Here is a 26,377-nt window from a genome sequence, read left to right as displayed (position 1 = left end):
TAATTTGAATAAGTTTCAAGTACTGGTTGATCGAACAGAGAGTATAACCTATCCCCTGCCCAGTGCAGTACAATAGCAATAGATTGTCTGTGTTCTAACAGGTCTGCACTCTTGTCAAAGTGTAGAGTATAATTAGACAAAACTGGTTTTACTAATTGAACAGAAAGTAGTTTTCTTTTGCAAAATAAATTAATTCCAAATGTTCATGAAACCAGGACTGAGCATAGGAAGGAATTAGGTATATGATTTCCTCATAAATCCAAAGAATCAAAGCATGGGATGAAAATCTTGCCTTTGACATTTGAGCGGCTTTTACAACTTTTTTTTCATCAGTCTCTGCCCTTGTTTTTTAATTACTTACTTTGTTCCAGTAGTATTAAGTCCTCACAGCTGATATTGGCATGCAAAAGATGGAACAAATGGTTTGCTAAATGTTCAAGATTATCTTTATTTGAATATATCTTCCCACATCTATGAAGAATGTACAAGTAGTCACAAAAAATGCACAGCAGTGAACTGTACAGTTAATTTCTTAAGGCAGGCTAGACTTCAAGATTCAAAGCTGTGTTGATATTTCAGAAGTGCACATGTACTGCAATATTAATCAAAATTGAGCTTTCCCTTTTTAGGCTGGCTTAAGAAAGTACTTTATAGTTCACAAGGTCTTTGAGAAAATGAAGAAAACTAACAAACAAAACCACAATGAAACAAACAACCCCTCCAAACCCAACCAAACTTTAGTTAATGTTATGGGTTAAACTCATTCATTTATACCTTCTTCTTTTTCCTTGGAAATGGCAGAAGAACAATTTGCATTCAATTTAGATGATATAAAGGATATTTCTCTAAAAGACAGGCAGATTTTGCCCTATAAATTCCAATTTATTTAGACTTTGCTAAATACTACATGATGGAATTAAAGTTTGGTTAGAAGGTTGATCACTTTTTCTCCTTTCATCTTTCCCCTTCAAGGACATGTTACTGAAAATGAGAGTAGAATCACAGAGTCATAGGAAGGTTAAGCCTGGAAAAGATCTCCAAGGTCACTGAATCCAACCATTAACCCAGTGCCACCACGTTTCTGCACAACAATGTCCCTAAATGCCACATCCACATAATTTCTTTGAACGCTTCTAGAAATAGTGGCTTCACCACTTTCCTGGGCAACCTGTTCCAAAAATGTTTTCCTAATATCCACTCTAAAACTCTCCTGGTGCAATTGAGGCCGTTTCCTCTTGTCCTGTCACTCTTTACTCAGGAGAAGAAGCCAACCCTCATGTGGTTACAATCTCCTTTCAGGTAGTTTTAGAGAGCAATAAGGTCTCCCCTGAACCTTCTTTTCTCCAGGCTGAACATGCCCAGCTCCCTCAGCTTCTCCTCATCAGACTTAGGCTGCAGATCTTTCAACAGCTTCATTGCCCTTCTCTCAACTTGCTCCAGAACTTTAATGTCCTTATTAGTGTTATTATAACATTATTCTTGCTTTTAGTGTTATTCTTGCTTAAATTGTGAAGGTAAGGAATCATTTCTTAACTAGAATAAAAGCATTTTAAAGTTTTCTGGTGAAAAGCAGAAATTTTATAAAATATTCTGAAAAGTGCTATCTAGTCAGAAAATTGTCTACATAATTATTTTTGACAGAGAATAACCCATCGGCCAAGCCAAAATCTCTGGAATATGTAGAAAAGAAGAATACTTGTATTTATTCTTAGACTGTTTCTTTCCATACAAGCCTGGCATATCACTGCACAAACACATCAGCGACATGTATATGTTATATGATGAAGGGGAGAAGTTCTGAGGAGATGGAGTAATTTTTCAAATTATGAATAAACAATTTTTTGTCTTCTTAATGTAGTCCTTGATACAAAGTATTTCTGTCCAATATCCCAAAAGAGTCTCCTGTCTAATGTTACCAAAATACAAAAGGTGCCAGAAGACTCTTATATGTGGCCCATATTGTGGTGTAGTGCAGTGAGTTGACGCTGGCGGAACACCAGATGCCCACCAAAGCCACTCTATCACTCTCCTCAGCTGGACAGGGGAGAGAAAATGCAGTGAAAGGTTCCTGGGTTGAGATGAGGACAGGGACACATCACTCACCAGTTACCATCACAGGCAAAACAGACCTTGACTTTGGGAAAATCCCTGATGGGCTCAGCCTTTGCCAGCAGCAGGTCCATCTCGGAGCCAGCTGGCATTTTCTCTGTCGGACACGGGAAGATTCTGGCAGCTTCTCACATTAGCCACCCCTGTAGTCCCCCCCCACTTCCAAAACATTGCCACACAAAACCAAAACATGTAGCATTAGTGAAACAGGAAACTCAGAGAAACTGTAAACTACCTTTTCTTTTTTAGGCGTTTAAAAATTATTGAAGCTAAGTATTCAGAGCAGTGCCAAGTGTGTGCATTCCTTATGACCAATTTCACTCTTCTGCAACAAAGCAGCCACATGCAAATATTTTTTTTGCTATTGCTATTCTTAGGGCAGTTTAAGCAGCAATTTCAGACACAGATTTGTGAAGCCTGGCAGTCCTGACAATAATTGTGCAAGTCTGGAATTGAGGATTTCTGAGCTTAGGATGTGCAGCTTCCCTAACACGAAGTCTTCTAAAGCATGCAAGCAGTTCTAAAACCCATATCCCACCTACTTTAAAGAGGCTTTTTGATGAAATATCATTTTAATACTAATAAAGTTCACTTTTTTCAGCTATGACTTCATCAGTAACAATCTTATAATAGTGCTATATCTCCTCCAGAAATTTTAGTGTGCTTGTTTCAAGCTCTTCATGAGAGGGACTCTGGATTTTTGTTTGCATTGATGAAATCAGACACAGATATAATAACAAACACAGGAACTGCAGTGGTAAATTTTAAGTACCTAATCATAGGTTAAGTTTCTACATACTTAGAGATTTCTAATTCTCAAACAGTGTCTGGAAAATAAATATTTTGTATAATTGTGAAAGCATAACACATTCTTTGCAGAAGACTTGAGTTTTCTTGTGTACTCGATAAAAAAAATTGGAAAACCAAATTAATTATAAGTACTAGTGTTGCTATTTATTTTTCAATGTTACTGAAGCTTCTGGAAGACTAGTGTCAGAATAAGGCAATGATAAATGTACATAATAGTTTGATTAATAGATTCTGCAGGACTATTTGTGAAGTAATCTATTTTGTGAGTAGACTCTAGTTTAGAAAATTCAGTAAATATTATTTTCAGTCACATACTAAAGCAAAACTGGAATGATTTATTCTGTCTGGAATCAGTGCTCAACTTTAAATGAGGCTTTTACTTTTTTGCTCATAATGTCACATATATGCAGGAATAAATCAGATATACCAAACAGCAATCAATATCTTTCTGTCTAATTTCTACTTACATCTTCTATGTAAATGCTGCTTTATGTGTTCATTTCTGATTCCTTAGAGATGACTGTGAATTAAATTCCTTGTAGGTATATATCGATGATATTAATAGAAATACCCCATCTTGATCTAGGATAGACTTTATATATCTGTTATCAATGAATGTATCAAAATTCATCTGTATTTTCCAAAGAAAGCAAGGGTAAGTTAGGAATTGATGCAGATAGAACAGCTCTCTAAACAGTTCCAATCTTTCCAAATAATTACGCTAAGCTTTCAGCCAGTCCAGGCAAACCACAATTATATGCAGATCATAAGGAATAGAAGGATTATTTGCCTTTCCATCCACATTCACTTTGAAACCCTATGTTTATAAAATGTCATGAGAAAAACACTGCATTTACTGACCTTCCTTATGATTAGCTAAGCTGGAGTTTAGGGGCCAGAGAATGACTTTCTTCCACTGCAAGTTACCACAAAATAAGTACATCTGCTGTAACTTTAAAAGTGTGGATCCGGTAATGCATTCCTAACCACCACAGATATGGCACACAGGACATTTCTCCAATTCTTGGCTCTGGATTCCCAGTGAAGTCACCACCCACAAAGTATTGTCTGTGCAAGTCAGACTTTGGCAGCAGGCTCAAGAGCAAAGGCTCAGACCCAAACCATAAGAGATATGTCAGCAAACAGTTTAACTTCCTTTTTGCTGTGTGGGTGACCAGAGCAACAGGAAGGCTGCTTTTATTGAATCCTCATGGAAAGTAAGTTCTCAAAGTCTCTTTCTTGAGGAAGAAATAAAAGAAGAGTTGGAACGGAACTGCACTGGGACAAGCTCAGGAAAAAATAATTAACCTCAAAGATAAATAAAATCACATAAAGGTTTATTCACAAGACTGCCAAGTGCATAAACACCAAGTGTGGATCTCAAGTTAACCCTTAAACCTTCAAGAAAAGACTGATAGTCTGAGGTATTGGCAAAATTCCAGTGGTAAAATAAAAAAAACCCCAAACAATATTCAGTTCTCAGTTTATAAAACTGAGAGGATCCTTTAGTTTGCACTGCTGTTAATACAGGTTCTACAATAGGTATATGCCTGCAACAAATCCTGTTTCCACTCTTCTCAATATGTTGGTCCCACAAGCTTTTTGTTTTACCATTCATTCTTGATTACTTAAAAAAGTTTGTAGTATTAATAACATAGCAACAATAAAAGAACCAATTCTTCAGCTGATGTAAATATTTTTCTCTCCATCTGTAAATGTAAAGTGAAAAGTCAGTCAGCCTTACACCAATGTTGACTTCATAAATTAGGTAGCTTTTTGCTCATGTCTTAACAAAAGTAAATACTTTGAAATAGAACTTTTTTCAATTGGTTTGTGTTAGGTTTGAAGAGTTTTTAATAATACCCTGGATCTGATTTCTCTTTTTACTTTTGAATTTGTTTCTAAACGGTCCTTCACAGTCAGACATTTATTGACCTGTATAAACAACAACACTGTAGCTTATACACCCTGACTTTTTTTGAGCTCTAATGTGAAATCTGTGACAAAGCCCAGTCTTTCAAGCACATGGTCTGCGTTTGATTGGCAGTTGCATTTTTTGAATATTCAAAGAATCATTTCTATAATCTTTATGAAAGGATTTCACTTATTTAAAATTCTTGGATTTTTCTTGCACCCCTTAACATAGCTGATTCAGTTTTATTCTTTGCCATAATCTTGTTTTGCTGTAGTTTTATGTTTTGCTATTTAGGTTACTTCAGATCCAGCGTGTTACTTTTTTTTTTTTTTTTTTTTGGAAGTAATACAAGCCAAGTCTCTATTATGTGAAACTGGTGATATGGGTGTTCTTTATTGTGTGCATTTAGAACAGCTCATTATTTTGGCTTTTGGTTGGTAAATTGGCCTTTCTTCCTCACATTTTTTCTTCATAAGACCTTCTGTGGAAATATCCTACAAAGTAGTCATGTGGTATTTAACTTCTGTCCTAAATATAAAATATTAGGGAAAATACTTTTTTGTTGGAATTCCAGTTGAAATCAAGTGAAGAGTCTCAGAAAATATTATAATCTGTAAACTCTTATTGACGGAAGGCACTTTTACTCTTCCATCTTCAGAAATCCCAACTGCTACCATGTTAGGCGTTATATACCCATTTAACAGTTTGCCTTCAAAGTAAATCTGGGAACATAATATAGGATTATAAACTTTTCTTTTGCTCCTGGATATTTCAGAAAAAGCAGATGAATTAAGTTCCTTATAATGGAAGTCTGCCATTACTAACTGCTTAAAGCAGAAAATCTATATATCCATAAAATGTTATAAGCAATTTATGTTTTATTTACATATAAAATATATTATATTATTATATATTATATATTAGTATATATATACTGTATATAAATATCTATATATATGTAAATCAAACTTTGAGAATTGCTGTACAGCATCCCAAAAGGTACTTTAAGTACTGTCACTTAAAAATCTTACTTATTATAAGCGGGTGAAAAACAAATAATTATATTTTATTTATTTGGTTTTCTGTTTGTTTGTTTTAATGCAATTAAGATTAGGGTTCAGTTTTTGGCTTTCTATTCAGCCAAATCATTTTAGAGTTTATTAAAAAGCCAGGGGAGGTGGGTGGCAGGGGCATGTGTATGCTTGAGACCCGAGCCAACATTTGTTCTCTGAACCATTTCAAATAGCTTTTACTCTCAAATGGAAATTATTCACTGTCCTTCAAGTCAATTAATTTAACTTTTCATGAGGTCAGCCTGAGCAAAGAGCTGAGCTTTCTGTACTCATTTGGCTTAGTTAAGCTCAGGAGAAGGACACACAAGGATCAGGCAGTGTAGCAGAGAAACCTCTCTGGTAGTGATATGTAGATGTGTTTCTAAACTGGTGGAACTCTGAGTGGTTTTAAAACACTTCTAAGACCTTGTGCCAGAGTTATAGAGAAACGATTCAATCAGGCACAAGAAGTGTGATGCTGATTATGTAAATGATTATGATTAGGTTTATTCCTAATACAGTCTCTAAATGTTGCCAATGCAGTATATATCACAAGCAAGTCTAAAGGGTTATACTGGGAGCAGGTTCACCTGCAAACAGACAGGTTTCAGTCTCTGGCTGGGAAGCATGCACAGTTAAAAGGCAACAAAGCACCTATGTAGTTTCTTTAGAATTTTGTCTCTGTATTTGACTGGATCTTAGCACTTTAACTCAAAAGCGAGTCCCTGCCACCACGGGGATGCACCTGGAAGATGCCTATGACCTCATGAGACCAGCTGGCCCAGTCTCCAGCGGCACTTTATACACCAAAGCCAACCACAGTCATCACAGCTTTCCCCTCTGTAATCATTCATTGTTCAAGCATCCAGAGAGTTCCTCCTGCCACACACCTTTGAAATAACCAAGGGATGTGTTTAATTAATAATGGAAATAGGGCAATGCCAATCATAGATGTGGAGACAGATTACCTAAAGAGCTAAAAATTAAGTTTAAGGTAGCACATTAATGACAATAACATGACAGAGGTGCAAATGCTTATATTATTTTGTCCCTGTATGGTTCCTTAGGTGTAAGAGCTGAAAGAAGGAAATAGATATTGTTTTTCCTTTCAGTTTCCCCTGGGGTGAGCCTGACTACATGATTTTTGACAACTAATTTTCAGGGAAGGGAGGGAGGGCAAGAGGGAAGGGAGGACAGGAGGAAGGAAGGAAGCCACAGTGTACTATGTCAGCTGGCTACACTAAAAGCATGTTTGTTCATCAAGATTTCCTCTTGTGCCATTCATCAATATACAGTTCTGGCACAGGGCTTCTCTCTGGAATTTATAGGAAGTAACTGCTGAGCCTTCCCTTAGTGTTTTCAGATGTAATGACTTATGAGAAAAGGTATGTCTGTATGGAACACACAAGTCTTAGCACACACTGGTCACAAAAAAAATTCATAATTTTTAAGCTTATTTTTATCCTGATATGCTAAGGAAACAAAGTTAGTGCAACTACTGCTATTCTATTTGTCAGAACATGATTCGTTCCACCTAAGTCCATATTTAGCTGGTCTGTCAAATTTGACCAATCTTGATATGAGAGAGAGATGTCCAAGATGATCTCTAGAACTTTTTTGAAAAAATAGTTACTAAAGAATTACCTGAGGACCTTTTTTTTTTTTTAGTTCTCTGCTGTCTTTAAAGCAAAATGGCATAATGAGCCTCAATAGTTATCTATCCACTTTGCCCTGCGTGTATTTTCCAACACACACCCCATGACATAATGCTAAGCCTTGTCAATGTTCTCATGTGAGAGCATTGAGAGTACCATCGAGATCTTGAAGAAATAGGCTAAAAGTGGAAGAAATCATAAGGACACGAGAAAAGCAATTTTTTTGAGAGTATGAATGGGTGGAAGCACATTAAAAACTAGGCATTATTAAATCCACAAAAAAGCAAAATACATTTTTATTCCATTTGCTAATAATCACAATATACAATCTAATATTTAAAGATATTAAAGTCTTAAATAAAGATATAATTTAGAAAATAATGAAAATGCAGGTTTTTATCACTTTTGTTGTATATTCAAAAAAATATTTTAGAAAGTAAATCCCAAACATTGGCTCACAAAGTCCATCATGCAGCATGTTTTCCTCTGCTTTCTACCTTTTTAGACAAGCAGAAGCAGGCTCAGACTCCTGCTGCTTCACAGCAACTGAGACAACAGCATGTCTCCTCTTGTACTTGTGCATGGGAAAACACCTGCAGACACAGCTGCTACCTTAGCCAATCATTTTTACTGGAAGTTTTACCATATTGTCACACCTAAAAGATGGAAATTCCTAAAGGAAACTTTAGTTCTGTGGCTGGCAAGGTTGGAATATATTGTGACCTACCCTAAAGCTGAATTCAAGCCACGGGGAAAAAAAATATTGGCTTTTTTTTTTCTCTAATAATATCGTTGTGTTATTTTTTGATCCCATAAGATGTACTTGCAAAATGCTATATCTTGAAAGTGGTCATGCCCAGACTAAACACAAAAAGGCTTTTAAACTTAAAAGCCAGCTTTTACTGGAATCTGAATTGGAACACAAATTGAGAAGTGTGACTAGGGACAATAAAGTAGAAATAAGAACATTTACTCAGAGCTATCCCCTTGCCTACTTTTCCTCACAGGTCTGTTCTCACTTCCCTATTTGTTGCAGTTAAGTCAGACATTTTTCTGAGTAACTGCAAGCTCTGCTTCTCTTTCTGTCCCAAAGAAACATCCCCTTGGCTCTGTCCCTGGCTCATCCTCTTGCCTCTCTTCTCTCCTTACAGTTGTTTCTCAGCCTTTTTAGGTGAACCATAGGCCAGCAACTTTCCAGTGCCTCCCTGTCCTGCCCAGTGTGATTTCATCTGCAGCCTCTGCTCTTCTCCCCATCTCTCCTCTGGCTGGTCAGTAGTTTCCCAGGAAAAAAAAAAAAGCCCCTTTCCTCCATCAGGAGGTTCAACCAAAGCTATCACACTAATTAAATGAATTTAACATAAAGCTGAAACTTAATATGCATAATTGCATTTGGAAACAAATAAGCTGAGATCTGCAGAATTTCAATATGAAAATCAAGCATTGATTGTCTTGGATAAAATGGCAAAAATGGACAACAAATTAGCCTTGCTTTATCCTATCAGTATTTCACAGCTCTCTATGAGTACCTGGTGCCCACAATATATCTTCTGGGCTTTAGTAGGCTAGGTCCGGATGTAGTTCTGATGGTGAGTTGTGCTTAATATCACAACGTAACCAAAAAAGTTTCACAATACTAGTTTTGGATAGAGAAAAAGGGTACCACAGACTACTGAACTCTAACATTTATACTATTTCCCAAGACAAGAAAAATGACAGAAAAAAGTGGACAGGAAAATTAGATGACAAAACTGGAAACTGTAAAGTAGCTGGTCATCAAGTACCTTACAAAAAGAAGGATAAACTTTGTTTTATTCTTGTCTTTACATTAACAGTGCCAATAAAACTGCTGCAAAAAATCTTTCTAGTAAAAAAAAAAAAAAAAAAAGCCTAGCAAAAGAAATTGAAAAGATCAATATCTAACCTCACTCAAAAGGTAGCAAACTATCATATGCAAATAAATTCAGTCTCCTTTTCCACATTAGAGAGTTGATTACCTCAGGTTATATTTGAGAACATATATGTAACAATATAATACATTATTAATTTATTTACTCTAAAAGAAAAAAGGAACTGATGTGCACCAATATGATATATTTCTTATTCTCATTCTTTAAAAGTATATTTGAAAGTAAGTTATCTGGTCATGGTTTTCATATATTTGATGTTGAAGAATAAAGGCAGGGCATTGTACCAGTTTTGTAAAAGACTGTTCAACAGCAGTAAAAAAAAAAAATATCATCTGCTAAGGATTCTGAAGGAAAAAATATACACTTTTTATTCTAAATAGATGAAAAACTGCAATGTCCTTAGATGAGGAGAAGTGGGTTAGTGAAATCACTTTTTCAGCTACATAAAAGCTGACTTCAGCTTATATAAACACCTCAGTCCTGTGGCTTTGCAAAATGTAAATCTGCCCCTTATTGATACAGAATGTTTGTCATGGCTTCCTGCCACCTTGTCCCAGCTGCTGACATAAAATCATCAGTAGAAAAACAGAACATAGCAAGGATTCTTGGATCTTACAGGTTTTTGGGTACTGCCTCTGTCTGTTAGGGCTGCTGACCAGCAATGCAGGCTAACTAGGCTTTTGTTCTGCCTGGCAGTACATGCTAAAGGAGCATAAAGGCTGCTCTGAATTGTTTTATGAACAGTGATTCGTTGCACAGTAGTGCTAACATCAGGGGAATAGTTCTCATTTCTTCATCTGTACTGCATATTCCATGGCTGTAAACAAGAAGAGACTTTGCTGAATGGATGCTGGAACACTGTTAGAAATTCTTCTATCATTAGCTATAGCTCACCATATGTTATTACAAATATGTGACACATGAATCACAGGAATGATTTTGCTTCATCAAAATGCCAGGTATAACAGTTGAAATTAACTCTTCTATTAAATTAATTCAAATAAGCCACATTTAGACCTATTTTCCTCAATAAAAGTTATAAGAATGGACTTGGAGTTCAAATTTCATATCAACAAATAGTGTAGCAGTAAGTGCAGAAGTTTGAAGGTTTAAATACTAAGAGCAGAAGAGATGATTTAGCTGTTCATAATAACAATTGGGGTTTTTTTCTGCTTGCTTTTTTTTCTTTTTTATTAGATATTGTGAACTACCTCTGCAGTATGCCATGATTAAAATCATGTTGCAATGCTAAACACTGAATACTAGAATTAAAGCCTCAGATTTGGGAGGGAGGTTCATGGCAAGTTTGTTATCTTCCAATTAAATATGTGCTTGAACAGGCATACCTGAGGGTTTGAACTGAAATTGTATGGGAATCCTCAGTTCCAGCTTCTCCTAAATTCTCAAGTCTTGACTCTGTAACCATAACAACGCTAAGAGAATGTGAAGCTGGAAGAAAGGTTGTGATGAAATTATTTTTATTGCATCTAAAGTGTCTTAGGTTCTCATAAATTGTTTAAAGGTCATTCCTCTGAAGATTTCATAAATTTAACTTGGTAACAAGAAACTAGAGAAGGAATTCCCCAAGCATCTGTGAAATTCATCTCTAATACCTGCAAATTATGCAGAGACAACATCCCTGCATTATTTTCTATGAGCCACACTGTCATGTGTAGAACTCTGAAGAACTTAAGTCTTTCTGGGTTGTGTGCAATTCAGAGAGTAAACCACTGTTTCTCTGGTACACAGATGGTAGGCAAAAGAGAAATTTTGTGTCTTTTTGTTTGGTTTGGGTTTGTTTGTTTGTTTGTTTTTATATAAGCACACTTTAAAATACAAGCAAAACATTTTAAAGAATATATTTGTGTTGATGTAATCTTAGCCTATGCTTGTGCACCTCCCTTGTACAACAGTGAGAAGCAGAATTAGATGTTATTGTACACTGTTTTCCCCTGTGCAAGCAGATAAATTTACGACTGTCTCAGAATGACAAAATGATTTATAATCTCCAATATATACAACAATCCACCTGCCAGGAGCAATGCCTGATGTTGGCAGGCTCTGGTTAAAGCCAACCATTTCAGCTGATAAAAGGACTGAACCAATGGTGAAAAGGGGCAGCAAAAAAAAAAAAGAAAATAATTTTTAAACTTTTTTATATCATTTGTGCCAAATGTGTAGTTTAATATAGTCAAAATTCTTCCATGGAATAAGCTTTTAAGATAACTATTTAATTTCACCTGGACATTGTAGATTCAATCACATGAAAGCTATTCAGAGGGTAAACTGCAGTGAAAAACATGAACTGACTGAAATAAATACCTATTATTTCTTAATTAACTATAGTGCAGATAATAATGTAGTGAGTATGTAGTACTGTTAGTAGTATTGATTAAAAACAAGAAGACCAAACATTAAAAACCAAAAGACAACTCCCTACCAAAAAAACAACACACCAAAAAACCAACACCCCAAAAAACCTCAAAAGAAACAAACAACAAAAAATTGACAAACAAAACCAAAACTAATATAAATAAACTAACTAACAAAAAGAAAAAAAAAATTAAAAAATCCCAATCCACAATCTAGCAAAAACAAAGCAATAAAATGATGGGCTCTGTGGTAAGATACAGCCACTATAAATATATTTGGATTTTTTATCAGGTTTTCTACTTATAGAGTAACCTATCTGTTCTATCACAGAATCGCAATTTCAGCAAAAAGCTTTTTTTCTGTGAAATGAACTGGTCTCTTGTATGATTTATTGCATTATTTCCTAATCTTGCTTAAATGTGAAGTCAGTGCTGATTTTGAAAGCAAAATAATTTTGCTACCAGCTATCAATACAGCTGCACAGCCAGACTTTCTGTCAGGTTGTTCCTTAATCTCTATTCAGCCCTCTTAAAGTTGCAGCTAAGGTCTATATTTAAGACAAAGACATGTAAAACGTTTTCTAGAGGTTTTGTTTCTCTATCTCTTTCTCTTCTTGCCCTCTTTCTCTCTACATTCTTTCCTGATTTGAAATGTTCTCCAAGAGCAAACCAAAGAGCAGCTCCAAATGCACCTCCCACAAAGAGCAAAAGGGAAAGAGGGAAAGAATAGAAGAGAAACCTAAGAGGGTCAAAGAAAGAAAGGCACGTGAGATTTGTCAAAAAGAAAAAAAGGAGGAAGTAAGAACTGGGAAACAAGATACATAGGCATGCTGGCATGAAGGACTGCTTCTTTTCTTCAGCTGATTCAAGCTAAGGTGTATCTCTTCAGTGAACTTTTTTTATTTTGCTTCAACAGTTTAGGTGCTGCTGTACTGACACTGACTCTTGGGTAGGTTCTCTTCATATGGCAAATGGTAATGTGTAATGCTTCAATCTCCAAGGTGCCTTATCATGAAGGAAGGTGCTGATTAGTTGCTTTTCTCACTAGTGAAATGCTCTACATGCTGAGCACATCGCTTGGAGCACTTGCACCAAACTTCCCTCAGCAGGCAAGGTGCCAGCCCAGTGCTCACAGCATGCCATGCTTTGATCCTAGTTCACAAAATGACTAATTTTCACTGGTATCCAGGTTTAAAATGATAAGGCTATTTTATGGACAAAGTCATTTATTCCAAGGGTCACTTTTTGCAAAGCACAGCTCCAGAAGCAGTGGGCTGAAACTCAGGACTCAGCTGTAATTTGGACTCTTACCTCCAGTCACCAGTGATCAGTGTATCTCTTCCCTTGTTTCAAGTTGTTTCTTTCTCTGTTGTGTGGATGTCCACGTCAGCATCAGTTAGAATTAAACAATGTGTTTGCTGGTGGTTGGACCTTTAAGTAAAGTAGGATTGAAATATTGGTTTTGTCCTAGAGAAAATTTCATTTTAAAAAGCACTTTTTTTTTTCTTCCTTAAGAAATCTTAAGTTTTTTAGTTTGTTTATTATCTAGCTAAGAGAATAGTCATTTACCTATTGAATTTAGCACCAAATTCTTTCTTCAGTGACAGGAATAGCTTCATAATTTGTCCCACTGGAGCTTTTAACTCAGTGATATAATAGTGAAAAATCTGTTATCAGAAAACTATTATTTAAGAAGGTGGGAAAAGGTAGCATAAAAAAGAGTAATTGTTTAAATGGTGGATTTCAGGTCTGACCATCTGCTGTGAACACATACTTCTGCTTCATTGCTGTAGCTGAATAAATCTGTGCCATAAAGCAGTGCATGTCATATACCAACTTTCAATGAATACTGCTGGGGCCTATTTCATCAGAAAGTAAAGGCACAAAAGCAAATGACACAGCAAATAATTTCCATATAAGTCTGAATTTCCTTATGATAGGATTAAACACCCTGAAAAAACCTCTGTCATGTCAAGATTATCAGACATTGGCCTGAAGCAGAAAGAATTTATGGAAACAATAATTTATTTTTTTTTTTTCAGATCAGTGTAATTCTCATAATAACTTCAAAAATTTACTTTTCTCTGGGCTGTTTAGGTTAGCAGCCAGAAAGAAATCAGGCAGATCAGGCAAGTTTCAAGTACTGACAGAATTTCTTTAAAATTTAAATTCAAATTCTCCATGAAATATAAGCCTTTTCATGTACCAGCTAATTTTAGTGAAGAAATATTTCCTCTGAAATTTTCTAACCTTGCTGTTCAAAATGACGGGCATTAGGGAAAGAATTTACCCTTCTCCACATAATAAGATGTTTACCTGCACCTAACAGAAGTCCTCAGCTGTCCATGGTGCAAATCCCACCTTCATGCTCTTATTCTAAAACCAGAAGCTGTTTATTTTCTGTTTCAACATTTCACAGCAAACATTAAGGTGTTTTTCCTCTTGCCTAGCTGTGAAAATGCTAAACATACCTATTTAGTCAGAATTATTCATTGTGACACTGTTACAGACAATGGTAAAGGACGCAGTGAGGATTGGTCGCTTTATTTCACATAGTCTAAGTTTGTCCAAACTGTCTCTAGGTACCTCCCTTTTCAGGTGCTTCATGTTACAAGAATTAAGTCCCCCTCTAAACCCTTAAACTGGTTACCCTAGTTTCGTTGTGTATCTTTGTAAAAAGCAATTAGATACACTGACCTCATCCTTCCTTATAACAGTTTTCCTATTCAAGTCAGCTGTAATTAGATCCTCTCATTGTGGCTGTGAGCAATGAGTAACCAGTGTGTCCTGCTAGGGACCTGGGAGTAGCTTCCAGAAAGAGAAAAGATACATGGAAATGATAATGATGCCAATATATGAATTTCCTTCCAAATTGCCATCAGTTATCACACTGAGCTCTGCAATCTCTAGAGAATTTCATTCTCTGATTTAAGGAGCTCTCTCTACTACCTGTCATTAAGTTCTTGGCTTTTAAGACTTGCTGTGGGGCAAGGACTCCCTCAGGTCAGTTAAGAACTGTGTGACAAATAGGTCCCTTATTATTAGTTTAAGATGTATTTGCTTTCAGTTTGATTGAATGTTCTAGAAGATAGACAGCAACACACAATTTTTCTTCCATTTACCATATATCACGTTGTTTACCTTCAGCATATCTGCTGTCTCTCATCTTCTGTGTAAATGAAATCTGATCTTTTCAGTCTCTACCATATGACTTTAATCACTGTAATCTCTAAAGTCTCCTATTTTACTCATTATGCGCACTGCATGATTCTATGATACAAAGTAAGCCATCACTTTCCTTGAATAATCTATGAGGATGCACAGATCTTTTCTCAGAGTACTTATAGTTCTTTTAGAATCTGTTTATACCTCATATTGCTCTTCTTCATGTTGATTCATTTGTATTTGCCACTTATGAACTTTAACAGTTTTCAGAAAAAAGTTGTATCTAGGTCCTCAGATTCCAGGCCTTTGTTATCATTCATGGTCACATAATTCCATTCAGAAGTTTAGTCAGCTTTCTTTTATGACCATTTTTGGGGAGTTATTGATCCTCTCTTATTCCTTGTTCCTTTCTTTGCTACTGGGAGTTTACCTGAGGATCTTTGGAGTATGTGTGCAAAAGGATAACTACTTTGCTGAAGCAGAGTTTGCTTCTTCCTTCATAATGGAATGAAAAGTTGCTGTTTTCATCAAGAGTGTAATGAAGCTTCATTTGCATAATATTGGTTGCAAAGACTAGTGAGCAGAGAAACTTCTACACTGATATAGCAAAGAGATGGGAATTCTGTTTTCTGCAAAGAAAAGATAAAAGTTGTGGTTTTCGTGGGCTTTTTCCCCTGCATCATCTGATGCCACTCCTGGAGCAGCCTGCACTGCAATACAGCAGCTGTCCAGCGTGTAGGCATGGCACAGCTCCCAGACAATGCCAGCACACATGTGTAATGTTCCCCGTGTAATGTATCATAAACAGCAAATGCATCAGAAACATGGCAATGGCAAAGCTGAGCTCACACAGAAGGTACTGCCTCACTGCACTGTAGCAGATTCATAAGAACATTCTCTAAAGGATATTTCAAAGTATCCAGTCATGTTCAGAGGAATACACAGCTAAAGTCATCCACATATTAATCTGCATACTATTAATACCATGTACACTATAACTAATAGTTGGCTGAATAACTCTTGCTCATTCTGAATGTGCACGAGGCAGAACAGATTTGATTTTCTGTATAACAATTTTTTCAGATAAAAATAGGAAAAGGAGGTGTGCTTTGATATTCTGAAATGAAACAGTGTATTAGCCAGACATCTTCTTATAAATGAAACCTGCCCTGACTGAACACCAATGAAAACAATGGACACCTTGTCTGGTTTTTATTTTTCATTCCAAGTGAAAATGATCCACAACTGCAGGCGCAGGATGCAGCAAAAGAGGCAATGCTAAGTTTTTTCCTGTGCATTACCAATATGTATATGGGGAATAATGAATTGGAAATCCTGGAAGCAAGTCTGAAGGGTCAACACTCTCCCTTCCACAGTGACTTTTCTATAAGAACTTGCTAATAGCAGAAGACATTTTGTCAGGCAGGATAGATTATGATGTGCACTGGGATGGAAGTACTCAAGTGCTATTTCGTCTGTCTTTCTCTGTTGCTCCTCCTGTTTCAACTAGGAGGAGTTTCCTGTCTAAATGGATTGTGATGGCAATATCTGTATTTCAGATAAGCTTAAGACTTGTGTAAAATGAGGTGCTGCTAATTAGTCAGGATGTCATTAGTCCAGGGAAATTAATTGTACATAAATAATGTGGAATTTCAGCTTCATGGCTCAAGAGATAAATTCAGACTCTTTTCAGAACTGTCTGTCTTAAAAATAAAATAGCAGAAGAGGATTATTAAGGAAGCTCTTTAAATTTCCCATTACCCTGCTAGTGAAGATTTAACACATAGCCCAGAAGACATGGCTATCTGTACTCCTTAAGGTCCTTACACCACAACAGCATTGGCGTATCCCTGGCTGCTCTCATCAGAGAGAAAAGTAATCATGATTGTGAAGAAGCAACTTATCAGCTTCCCAGAAGTACAGCCCGTGTTCAGCAGTGGATGGGTAGTTGAGAGTGTTCTCCTTCATTATCTGGACTTCAAGGGAGTCATCTCTTGGGCGCATGCAAAGGCTGCTCTGACCTGGTGCTGTAAGAGTAATTAAAGTTCACTTCAGGATTGATTGTCTCAAGGATTGCACAGTACAAAGGCCAAGTTTGACTTGATTTCCTATAAAGATGTCTGGTAATATTACTATTATTTGCTGATACAAGTTTGCAGTAACTTGGTCAAAGGACCAAGTCTGATGGTTGAGAGTAGTTTTTTGTGATTGCAAAAGCATAAGATTGTGTATTCTGCACCCTCAGTACAAACACCTAGGGAAACCTCATCCATCTCCTCAAAATCACTGTAAACTAATACCATGATTGTCCTTGCCACCGTTTTCCCCCAATATTTTTATTTTATTCCTCAAGGAAAAGAAGGACTCTTCCAGTTTTTTATCAACTACCTAGCACTGCATGTATTTGGCAGAGTGTGAAGTCTACAGGAGATATCACTAGATGAGAACTCCATTTCAACACCCTGCTTACATAGCTGCAAAGGACTGCACAGGCAGAAGGCCATGGAGAGTCAGACTCAGAGAAGGGGGTACATGTATCCCATTTCTTAAGGATGATAGGCTCTGTGTTTTGTCATAAAAGTTTTGCATAGCTTCTGACCAACTAGTTGGATTGATTGGTTATCGCCTGCAATAGTTTCTGGATTTTGTTAAATATAAAATAATGCATAGTGATACAGCATTTTCAAAGACTGTAAAAGATTGTCATTCTGCATTTCTTAGCAAAACCTCCAACTATCCTATAGAAGACCATGCCTAAAATATTTGATTGTTTCGAAAGTACCCTTCAGCTTTCTAGTTGAGTGAAATAACTGGAGTACTTATAATAAAATTATTTATAAACAATTGTATTTCATAAAAATAATTCATAATAATTTTATTTATAAATAAAATTATTTCTATTTTATTTATCTTCATGGTCTATAACTGTTATCTTCTCTTTTTCTCTAATCTAAAATATTGGCAGATATTGGTGCCAGAAATCTTATTCTATCCTCTCTTCTCAAGTTACAGAGTGATTTCTCCACCACAGTTTTCACTGTAGTCAACTAGAGTTTCTAGAGATGATAGATATGAAAGAACAAAAATCTTGTGAGACATTTATGAAAGAAGATTGTTTTGAATATTTAAGAAAAGTTTCCCTCTATTCTGGGAACAGAAATGCTTGGCTTCATTAAAAGCCAGAGGCAATGTTTGTATCAGCTGAGAGCCAAGGATATTAATGAGCAATTTTCCCATGTTTTTCTTAGAGCCTCACTGAAAGTTGCAGGCTTCTAAACTAGCTGCAGCTCTTACTTTCTCTTGTCTTTTTTTCTTTTTACTTGAGAAGATGGAGTTTTGTTAGTAATGAAAAAACAAATCTTATAAAGGGTTGAATGAATCTCTAAGTTATAACCCAGATTTTTCTGACACTCTTATATTTTACCTCAGTGGCAGAGATGATAGCTAAGATCTCCTGTCACAGTTAAAAAATAACAAATAAATTAATGTGTGAAGATACATGTGGGAGCACTTAACAAACTTATACACTCACTGTTAAATTTTTTTGTTTAGCATTCCTTTTCCATCCTGGTCTTTAAGGATTAGCTATGTTGTCTTTATTATCTTCATCTTTTTTGCCTTGACTCCTCCCTCTCCCTATAAAATAGTCCCCATGCTTAATGCTTTACAACATTTTTCCCATCTATTTGTTTTTTAATTTGTCCTTATAAATTACCAAGTTCCAGAGATATTATCTTTGCTCTGCTTTAATCCATTTTTACCCTTTTTTTTTCCCCAGCCAGTGTCAGGACACTTATTGTAACAACCTAGATGGACACAGTAGGAAATCATTTCACTGGCCAAAATTACACCTTGATAGTCTGACATCAGATTCCTGAGTGTTATGTGTCATGTAGCATTCAGAGATTTGGAGAGGAATGAATGGCCAAGCCAAGGGAGCTAGTAGTTGATCACAAAACCTGTGTGTATAGGAAGATAAACTAAAAGATACTTAACTTTTTTATCCACAATTCAAACATAGCATGAATCTGTGGAAATACTCCATCAATAAATGGAAACACAACATATGAAGACCTATTTAGATATTGTTGTGTAGTAGAATTTTCCTACAGTCCTACCAGTACACACAGCTGCTTTATGAGAACTACCTCTTTGCAGCTCTGAGGTGAGATATGTCCTGGTGCCTCCAAACCAGCAAATGGCACCTCTCATTGCCTCTCTGAGTAGTGCTTGTGCACAGCTGCAAATCTGTTTTCTTATTCTTTCTTTTACAGTCAAGTAAGTTCTGCAGTGACAAGAAATCGGCCAATTTTGGTTAAAAGCATATCTAGTTCAACAGAATATCTGGCAAACAGGGAGAAAGAAAATTATACAATTGAGAGCAATCAGAAAATTCTTTTGATGGGTGATTACCATCAGATTGCAATGTTTCTACACAGATCCACAAAGCTTGGTATGAGCCCAGCTGAAATTTGACATTTTTATAAGATCATCATTCTGCATAAATGAGCAGCTTATGAATAACATGATTTTTTTTTTGTAGTATGCTGAAGGAAAAGAAGGATTGAAGAGGCCAGGTATTTTCAGTCAATGAATACAGTGGGTCTCCAGCTCAGCCAGAGTTGTTAGCTGAAATTATACCATTTTTTCCTTAAAGTTAGAATGTCAGAATATGTCATTGGCTCCAGTTTCTAAAGCTAGGATTCATTAGTATATCAATTACTAACCTTGAACAAGGTAACACTTTAACCACAGAAAACCCATCTGTAGTGTAAATGGGTTAAATGTAATCTTTCTCAACCCACTGTCTTCGAGTAGGGCTGGTGCTTCCCTTCTGGCATAGTCTCTGCTCAGAATTTTTCAATCAGACACTGAATTGCAACAAATTGTGCATCAGTCTCTTTTGGTCTTTAGTGAAGTCACCTTCCTGTCATGTCTGAAACTGGGATATTGATCTGGTTTCTGACATGCCCTGATCCTTTAAGAATTCTAATTATCATTGCAGCTACAGGTTCTTGCTGCTCCTATCACTCCACCCTTCCTCTCTCTACATCCACCACCCCTAAGTCATTTTCTGGGAATATGAAGTTCTTCTGTCCTTTTGCAATGTCTAGTTAACTCAGTGTGCAGCTGCTAGGGTAAGGCAAGTGGAAATACCTTGTGCTAATCTATGGCAAATAGCATGAAGTCCTCTCTCACATGTTCAAATTAAAGAACCTTAATATAAAGATTCTAATTGTATATATATGTACATATGTATATATGTGAGGCTTCATACTGTATATTTAAGGAGAGGAAACGACAATTTCAAATTTACATCTTAAAAAGTGGTGACTATGGAAAAACACTGTGGTGTTAGTTAGAAAGAATCTCAATATGCATTCCAGACCACATTATTAGTTTGTGAAACTGTAAAGAAAGAAATCATAAGTGAAAAGAATTTTCCATGCATTTGACATTACTAGGATTGAAACTGGACTACTACCATCACTTCTCTCTCATACTCCCTTCTAAAAAAACTTGAAAATTTATGAAGCTCATAAATCACCATGCATATAATTGGGAAGCTGGTAGAAGTCATTCCATCAATACACTCAGGATGGGGTTCAATCATCATGTAGGGTGCCTGAAATTAAGATGTCAGTATGTGACCATCCCCCTAATGACCTTTTATGCTGCAGCCACTTTGAGATTCCCCAAACTGTGTCTCAGCAAATGCAGCTGACCCTCACCCAGGTGTCCAGGGTCCCTTCATTCTGATGGAGAGAAAAGGCCACAATAAAAGCAAGTAGACAAAAGGTTAATTGAGGCAAATTAAAGTGACAGATGATATAGACCTTTCTGGTGAATGTGATTAACCATTAAGCAACAAGTGTACATCAAAACAGCAAAGCTTATGCCAGGTATTTTACATATTGGTCACATCAAATTAAAACAGGATTTTAGCAAACAGAAACTTTGGAATAATTTTGCATGGCTGCAGTCAAGTGTAGCTTTGGTTTTGACAAAGTATTCGTTGGAGAAGTATCATTTCTGCAAAAAGAATGGAAAAACAAGAGAAGAAAATTAGGTGACAAGAGAAAAACATCTTTCTCATATTCTAATTATGTGTCTTTATCTATATTAGGGTCCCAGTTCCTCAACTCAGAAATGTATTTAACCCTCACATGGAGGATACATGGAAATTAGTCAAATTTCTTTTGCTGTGAGAGAACAATATGATGGCATTATGGACAAGGAAGCCAGTTCTAATCTTTGAACTTAGTTGTGTTTCTTCTCTTTTCTTAGTTTGCTTTGTGTATTTCTCACTTAGACTCCATTATATTAACTTTGATGCTGCTCTTTGTGATTCCTGGATAAGCTTTAGTCACTGGCAAAGGTGCTCAAAACTTTGGCATTTCCTCTGCGCTCATCACTGTTTATGATCCTTTCTCCTCCTTTCTTCAAAAGTTCTTGTTTTATTCACAGATGTGGAAAAAGATGGAAAGGAAATCGTTGCCACATAAGAGCTAAGCCTCCTCAGCCTCCAAGTCTTCTACAAAATGGTAGGTCTGTAAAAAGAAAGTAGTATCTTTCAGTTCATTCTTTGAGTCATTCATTTTACTTATATCTGTGTTTGATTGCTCTGATTTTGCAGATATTTGGATTGGATTGGGTATCGGTTTCTTACTGATTAAAATTACAGCTGGTGCCTTGTATTTTCTTTTGAAGAAGAAAGTGCCAGAAACGTAAGTCAAACTTTTATTTTGCATACAGCAGACACAAATGTGGCATAGAGCAATGGCCAACTGCCCAGGCTCATTGGTTTCAGCTTTTAAATCTCCCCACAGTCTGTCTTCATATGCAACACTAAGCAGAAAACGTAATTTTGCAACAAAAGCTGACCTTAGTGGACCCCAGTCTGGAAACAATGAGCAACGGCTTGATTGCCTAGAATGTTTTGATTGCTGCATTGTATGAGTATTCTTAAATTATAAAATTAATTTTTTAGGATATGCTTTCAACTGACAACTCACTATTTCACAGATATATTTACAAGCTTTTCCTGTCATCTCTCTGATAATCTCTGCTTTTTCTCTCCTCCCTAATTCAAGATTTTTTTTCTGTTTATTTAACTCTAACTTCTGTATTGCTCCTCTGCCTGTCTCTCAACTTATTCTTCTAGATTCTTCTCTCTCAGCAAGTACGTAGCACTGTCCCTTCCTCCCTTTCAACAATTCGTGTTGCACATTTCCTTGTCCATTTTTGTGTTGTTAGATTTTCCTTACCCTTCATTTTCTGCTCCAGAATTAATCTTCAAAGCTGTCTCTTTTCCTTTAACTTGTTCTCTGCTATAGACTTTCCTCTCTTTGGGGATGTTGTTATCTCCCAAACTATCTACTAAACTGTGCAGGCTCCTGTCCTGACATTATTGCTGCTGACACGTCTCCTATCTCTGCACGCTCCCCTGACAGGTACAGCGCTCTATGGACACAGAAGCAAAATGTTGAAGCAGAGACCTTTATTGGTTGTGCTTCTGTTAATTGAGTGCATAGCTTCACCTGCTTTCTTTACATCTCCTTCCTCTTCTTTAAAGCAGGAATAACATTTCCTTATCTGATTTCATGGGGCTCTAAGATTTAATTCATTCACATAAATACAACCTGCTAAGGCACACATGGAAAAGCATTTCAGAAGTGCAAGATTAGTTGTATTGTAAGAGCTGCTGGATTTTTCTTTTTGTGATTTCAATAGTTATCTTTGAAAAAAAAAAGAAAAGAGTTTAATTGCTCAAAACATTTTTGATAGTGCTATTTTAGTTAATTTAAAAAATATTGTTGTTTCTTACACTACTTCTTCTGTTCTTCTTCTCACTCAACACTCCCTCCTACCTTTTTCTTTCATATATGTCTAATTAAATGTTATTGCACTGCCATTCACATCTCTTTTACACACATATCTGCATTTAAGGAATATTTTTTCTTTTCTTGTAATAACATATGCTTGGGGAAAAAAAAAAAGAATTCTTTTTTGTACCCTGTTGCAATATGATGCTAAGCAATATGGTCCTATTAGGTATAAAAGTGGAATGAATGAGGATCTTCTTAGTATGGCTTTAAGAATATACCACAGCCCTGATGTGCAGAGAATCAGAGCTGTAAAAGAGAGGATTTAACAAGCTTATGAAAAAAAGCTTATTCTGGTCTTGATTGTTTTCATTAAAGAAAGGTAAGTTATGATGATGGAAATTTTTGTGACTATATATTTTGTCTATTAGAAACTGAGGTTCTCAAATAATTTTTCCCACACTACAAATATTTTTTTTATTTTCCTTGTTTTTAATCACTGTCAACTTTACATATAAGTTAAAATGCTTTTTATAGGCATCTTGCTAAAAAATGTTCTAGCAAATATATGGCAATTTGTTTGAAATCGTGAAAACAATGAAATCTGAAACTTTGAATTTGAGAAGATAAGTTCATCAAGGCTCTTCCTCTTAAACTACCTAGTGCTTATCATGATTTCATATACAAAAATCACAGCTGGAAACATAGTAGTAAATTAAGGCAAGTTATTCCTGAACTGCTTAATTAGTAATCAGAAGTGACTAGTCAAAATGCAGACAATGTTAGCGTACTGATGTTTGGATCTTTAGGATAAGGCTTTATAATAAGAAGTGGCTTGCATTTGCATAAGTCTGTAAAATGTACAATGTGACAGCACCACACAGAGGCATGAGATTTTAATCCTGATTTTTTTTTTGAGGGATTTGATGAATGAAAGTATCATTTACTGGCACATAAATGTTAATTTTCACTTGTGTCTGCTTTAAGCCTTCCTGAGCCATGCTGTTTTCTTAAAGTCATTAGGCACTAGAGTCATTCTAGAGAAGCTTCCACATGCTTGAGGCCCTATTTACTACCTTTTGATAAATTCTTTTGCTAGCTATTTTTATGTAATTTCTGTTAGCGTCCCTTTGCTTTACTGTATAAACCCACCCATGCAGGTACTGGCAGACAGTTCTCCAGAGGCACATTAGGAGTTGTAGGTGTTAGTTCCAATGACATCTTAAAATGGTGTGCAGGTCCATCTAAGTCGCAGTGGAAATAGTACAAGAATGTGCACAAGAGCTGGAGTAGCATAGGAGTCCAGTAGAACTCTTTTTTTTTCATCAGAAAACCAGGTAGGAGCAGTAGGGGTGAGCTGCGGACTCCTCAGGTGATTGCCAGCTAGAAATTTGTCACTAACAGCCGTGAGAACCTAAGTCATATTTGTCCCTCTTCTTCTCTGGAAACATTAATCGTGCCTTAACCCTTCCTTTCAGCCCAGAGTGGATGCCCCGGTTCCCCTTTGCTATCTCCTTCTCCTTTGCAGGATTTAAGATCTGATCTGCAGGCTTTAAACGCTCCTGTTACTGAGAGGGAGTTACTGGAAGTCATCGTGTAAGTTTACTTCCTCATGGACAAAAGCAGCCTTACATGGCTTGGCAGCAACATGCTTCATTACCATGACAGCATTCAGACATGCCAGATACTTCCCCGTCCCCAGCTGGGGATATGTGAAACTTTTGTATAGAAACCCCAAATTAGGGAACTTTGTGAATTTCTCTCCTGTTTGCACTATAGAGATGATGTTCCCTGATCCAGAAGGAAAGGCTGCCAGTTGTTCCACTCCATCAGTGACATCTGGCCTTGTTGACCAAAAAGAAGCAAAGCTTCATTTTAGCTTCCATTTTGTTGCAGCTGCCTTCTAATGCTTCATTGTAACTTGAAATGTGAGAGTATGAAAAGTAAGTGACTTTCTGTCCAGCCAAGCAGTGTCGTTTTGCTATTACCTCAAAGCAGTCAATGTCCCTGGATCATTTTTGTTTCTTTCCTGTTCTTGAACTGTGCCATCCGCTGCAAGGCCAATGTACCACAGCTGTTATCAGTCCTGTCAATCTTAATGAGCACAGAACATTAAATTTTCCAAAGCATATAACAATGTATCTTGCCACACAAGCAAAAGATTGAAAAACTGAGGTGTTCTGAGAAAGCATTTTAAAATGATAGGAAGTCATGGGAAGAAAGGGCCCACAGAGGCCATTTTTCCTCCTGTCACATCACAGATTCAATTGTATCACTCCTGAGTTCACATTTAAAAACCTCTAGCAACTTGAATTTGATGGCCTCCTCAGGCTATGTTGGTACCTTGGATAGAAAGAAGTTTGCTGTTAGAAAGTTATTTTCCAACTGCTGATATGTCTGTTTATCATTTAAGTTCATTCCTATTCACCATGGACAACAACAGATCATTCCCTTCCTCCTTGCAGAAAGCTTTTTCTGTTCTTGAAGGCAGTTGTCATGTCTCCTTACAAGCTGCTTTCTTCAGCCTAAACAAGCTCAGTACTTTTGCCTTCTCCATAGTTAAAGTTTACTTATAATTATGATGATTCCCAGTTTCTGTTGCCAGACTTTCTGCAATTAGACCATACCCTTCTGGAGGTCTGGTGTGGAGGAACGGGCGATGTATTCCAAGGGAAGCTCTCCAAACAGATCTGAAGGGCTGCCAGAGGTCATTGCTAGCTGTGCCTCTGTTCCTATATCCCAAAGAGATAACCAGAACGACAGTAAAATGGCACTTATTGAATCGTTTTCAGCTTGTGAACTGGAACAGAGACAGATACAATTCGTGTATAATGGGAGAAAAATGTGCAGTTTCATGGGAAAAAGTAAACCAAAATTTGGAAGCATCAGCCATAACTCTAGTTTGGGAATTGTTGTACCAGTCTAATGCTGCTATCCAAATCCATTCATTCTTCTGTAGAGTATTTTTGTTCTGAAGGATGAGTACTAGAGTCGTAAGTTTTCAGTTTTTCTGAAATGTACATCTGATGATCACCAAACAAAGGAACCATTGCAGAGAAACAAGAGGAAACACGCTGAAACAGCCAATCCCTGTGGTCTGTAGCCTTCAATATCATGAAGATGAAAGTTGCAAAGGAGTGACTAAAAAAAAAAATAATTTTAAATTCCCTGAAGTGACTCAAAAGGTACAAAGTACAAACTTAGGAAACCCATACAGCATATTAACAGTCAAATCAAACATCCAAGTGACTTGTACATCATTTTAAATGCAGCCTTTGGAAAGTCTTCTCTCCTTGCATCATGGCTCCTATTTCTTTCATGGGATGTACAAAACACAGCCTACTTCAGCAAACCTAAATTTAGTTGAAAATATATTAAATATGCTTTGGAAATTAAGATCTTGAGTTTTAGTTTCTGTTAAGAACTGAAGCTTTAGCACACCTATAAAAATTATTTTAAGGGATTATTTTAATTAGTACCTTAATTGTAATTAAATATTTGGTCCACTGGAATTTTGTCATTTTTGTTATGGCTCAGATGAACAAGAAAAGGAATCTGGAAAATTT

General features: G+C 36.4%; 1 protein-coding gene across 1 annotated transcript in view; it reads left to right on the top strand.

Annotated features, from left to right (window-relative positions):
• Positions 1-26,377, top strand: part of MALRD1 (MAM and LDL receptor class A domain containing 1) — a 239,243-nt gene that overhangs the window by 206,555 nt on the left and 6,311 nt on the right. The window contains exons 37-38 of the mRNA XM_058831049.1: positions 21,454-21,530; positions 21,623-21,713. Coding sequence (XP_058687032.1) covers positions 21,454-21,530; positions 21,623-21,713 — 168 coding nt within the window. The remainder of the gene's footprint in view (positions 1-21,453; positions 21,531-21,622; positions 21,714-26,377) is intronic.

This window comes from Poecile atricapillus, chromosome 2, assembly GCF_030490865.1.
Source record: "Poecile atricapillus isolate bPoeAtr1 chromosome 2, bPoeAtr1.hap1, whole genome shotgun sequence".
Classification (NCBI taxonomy): domain Eukaryota; kingdom Metazoa; phylum Chordata; class Aves; order Passeriformes; family Paridae; genus Poecile; species Poecile atricapillus.
Note: the sequence above shows the minus strand (reverse complement) of the source record. Positions and strands in the feature narration are given on the sequence as shown.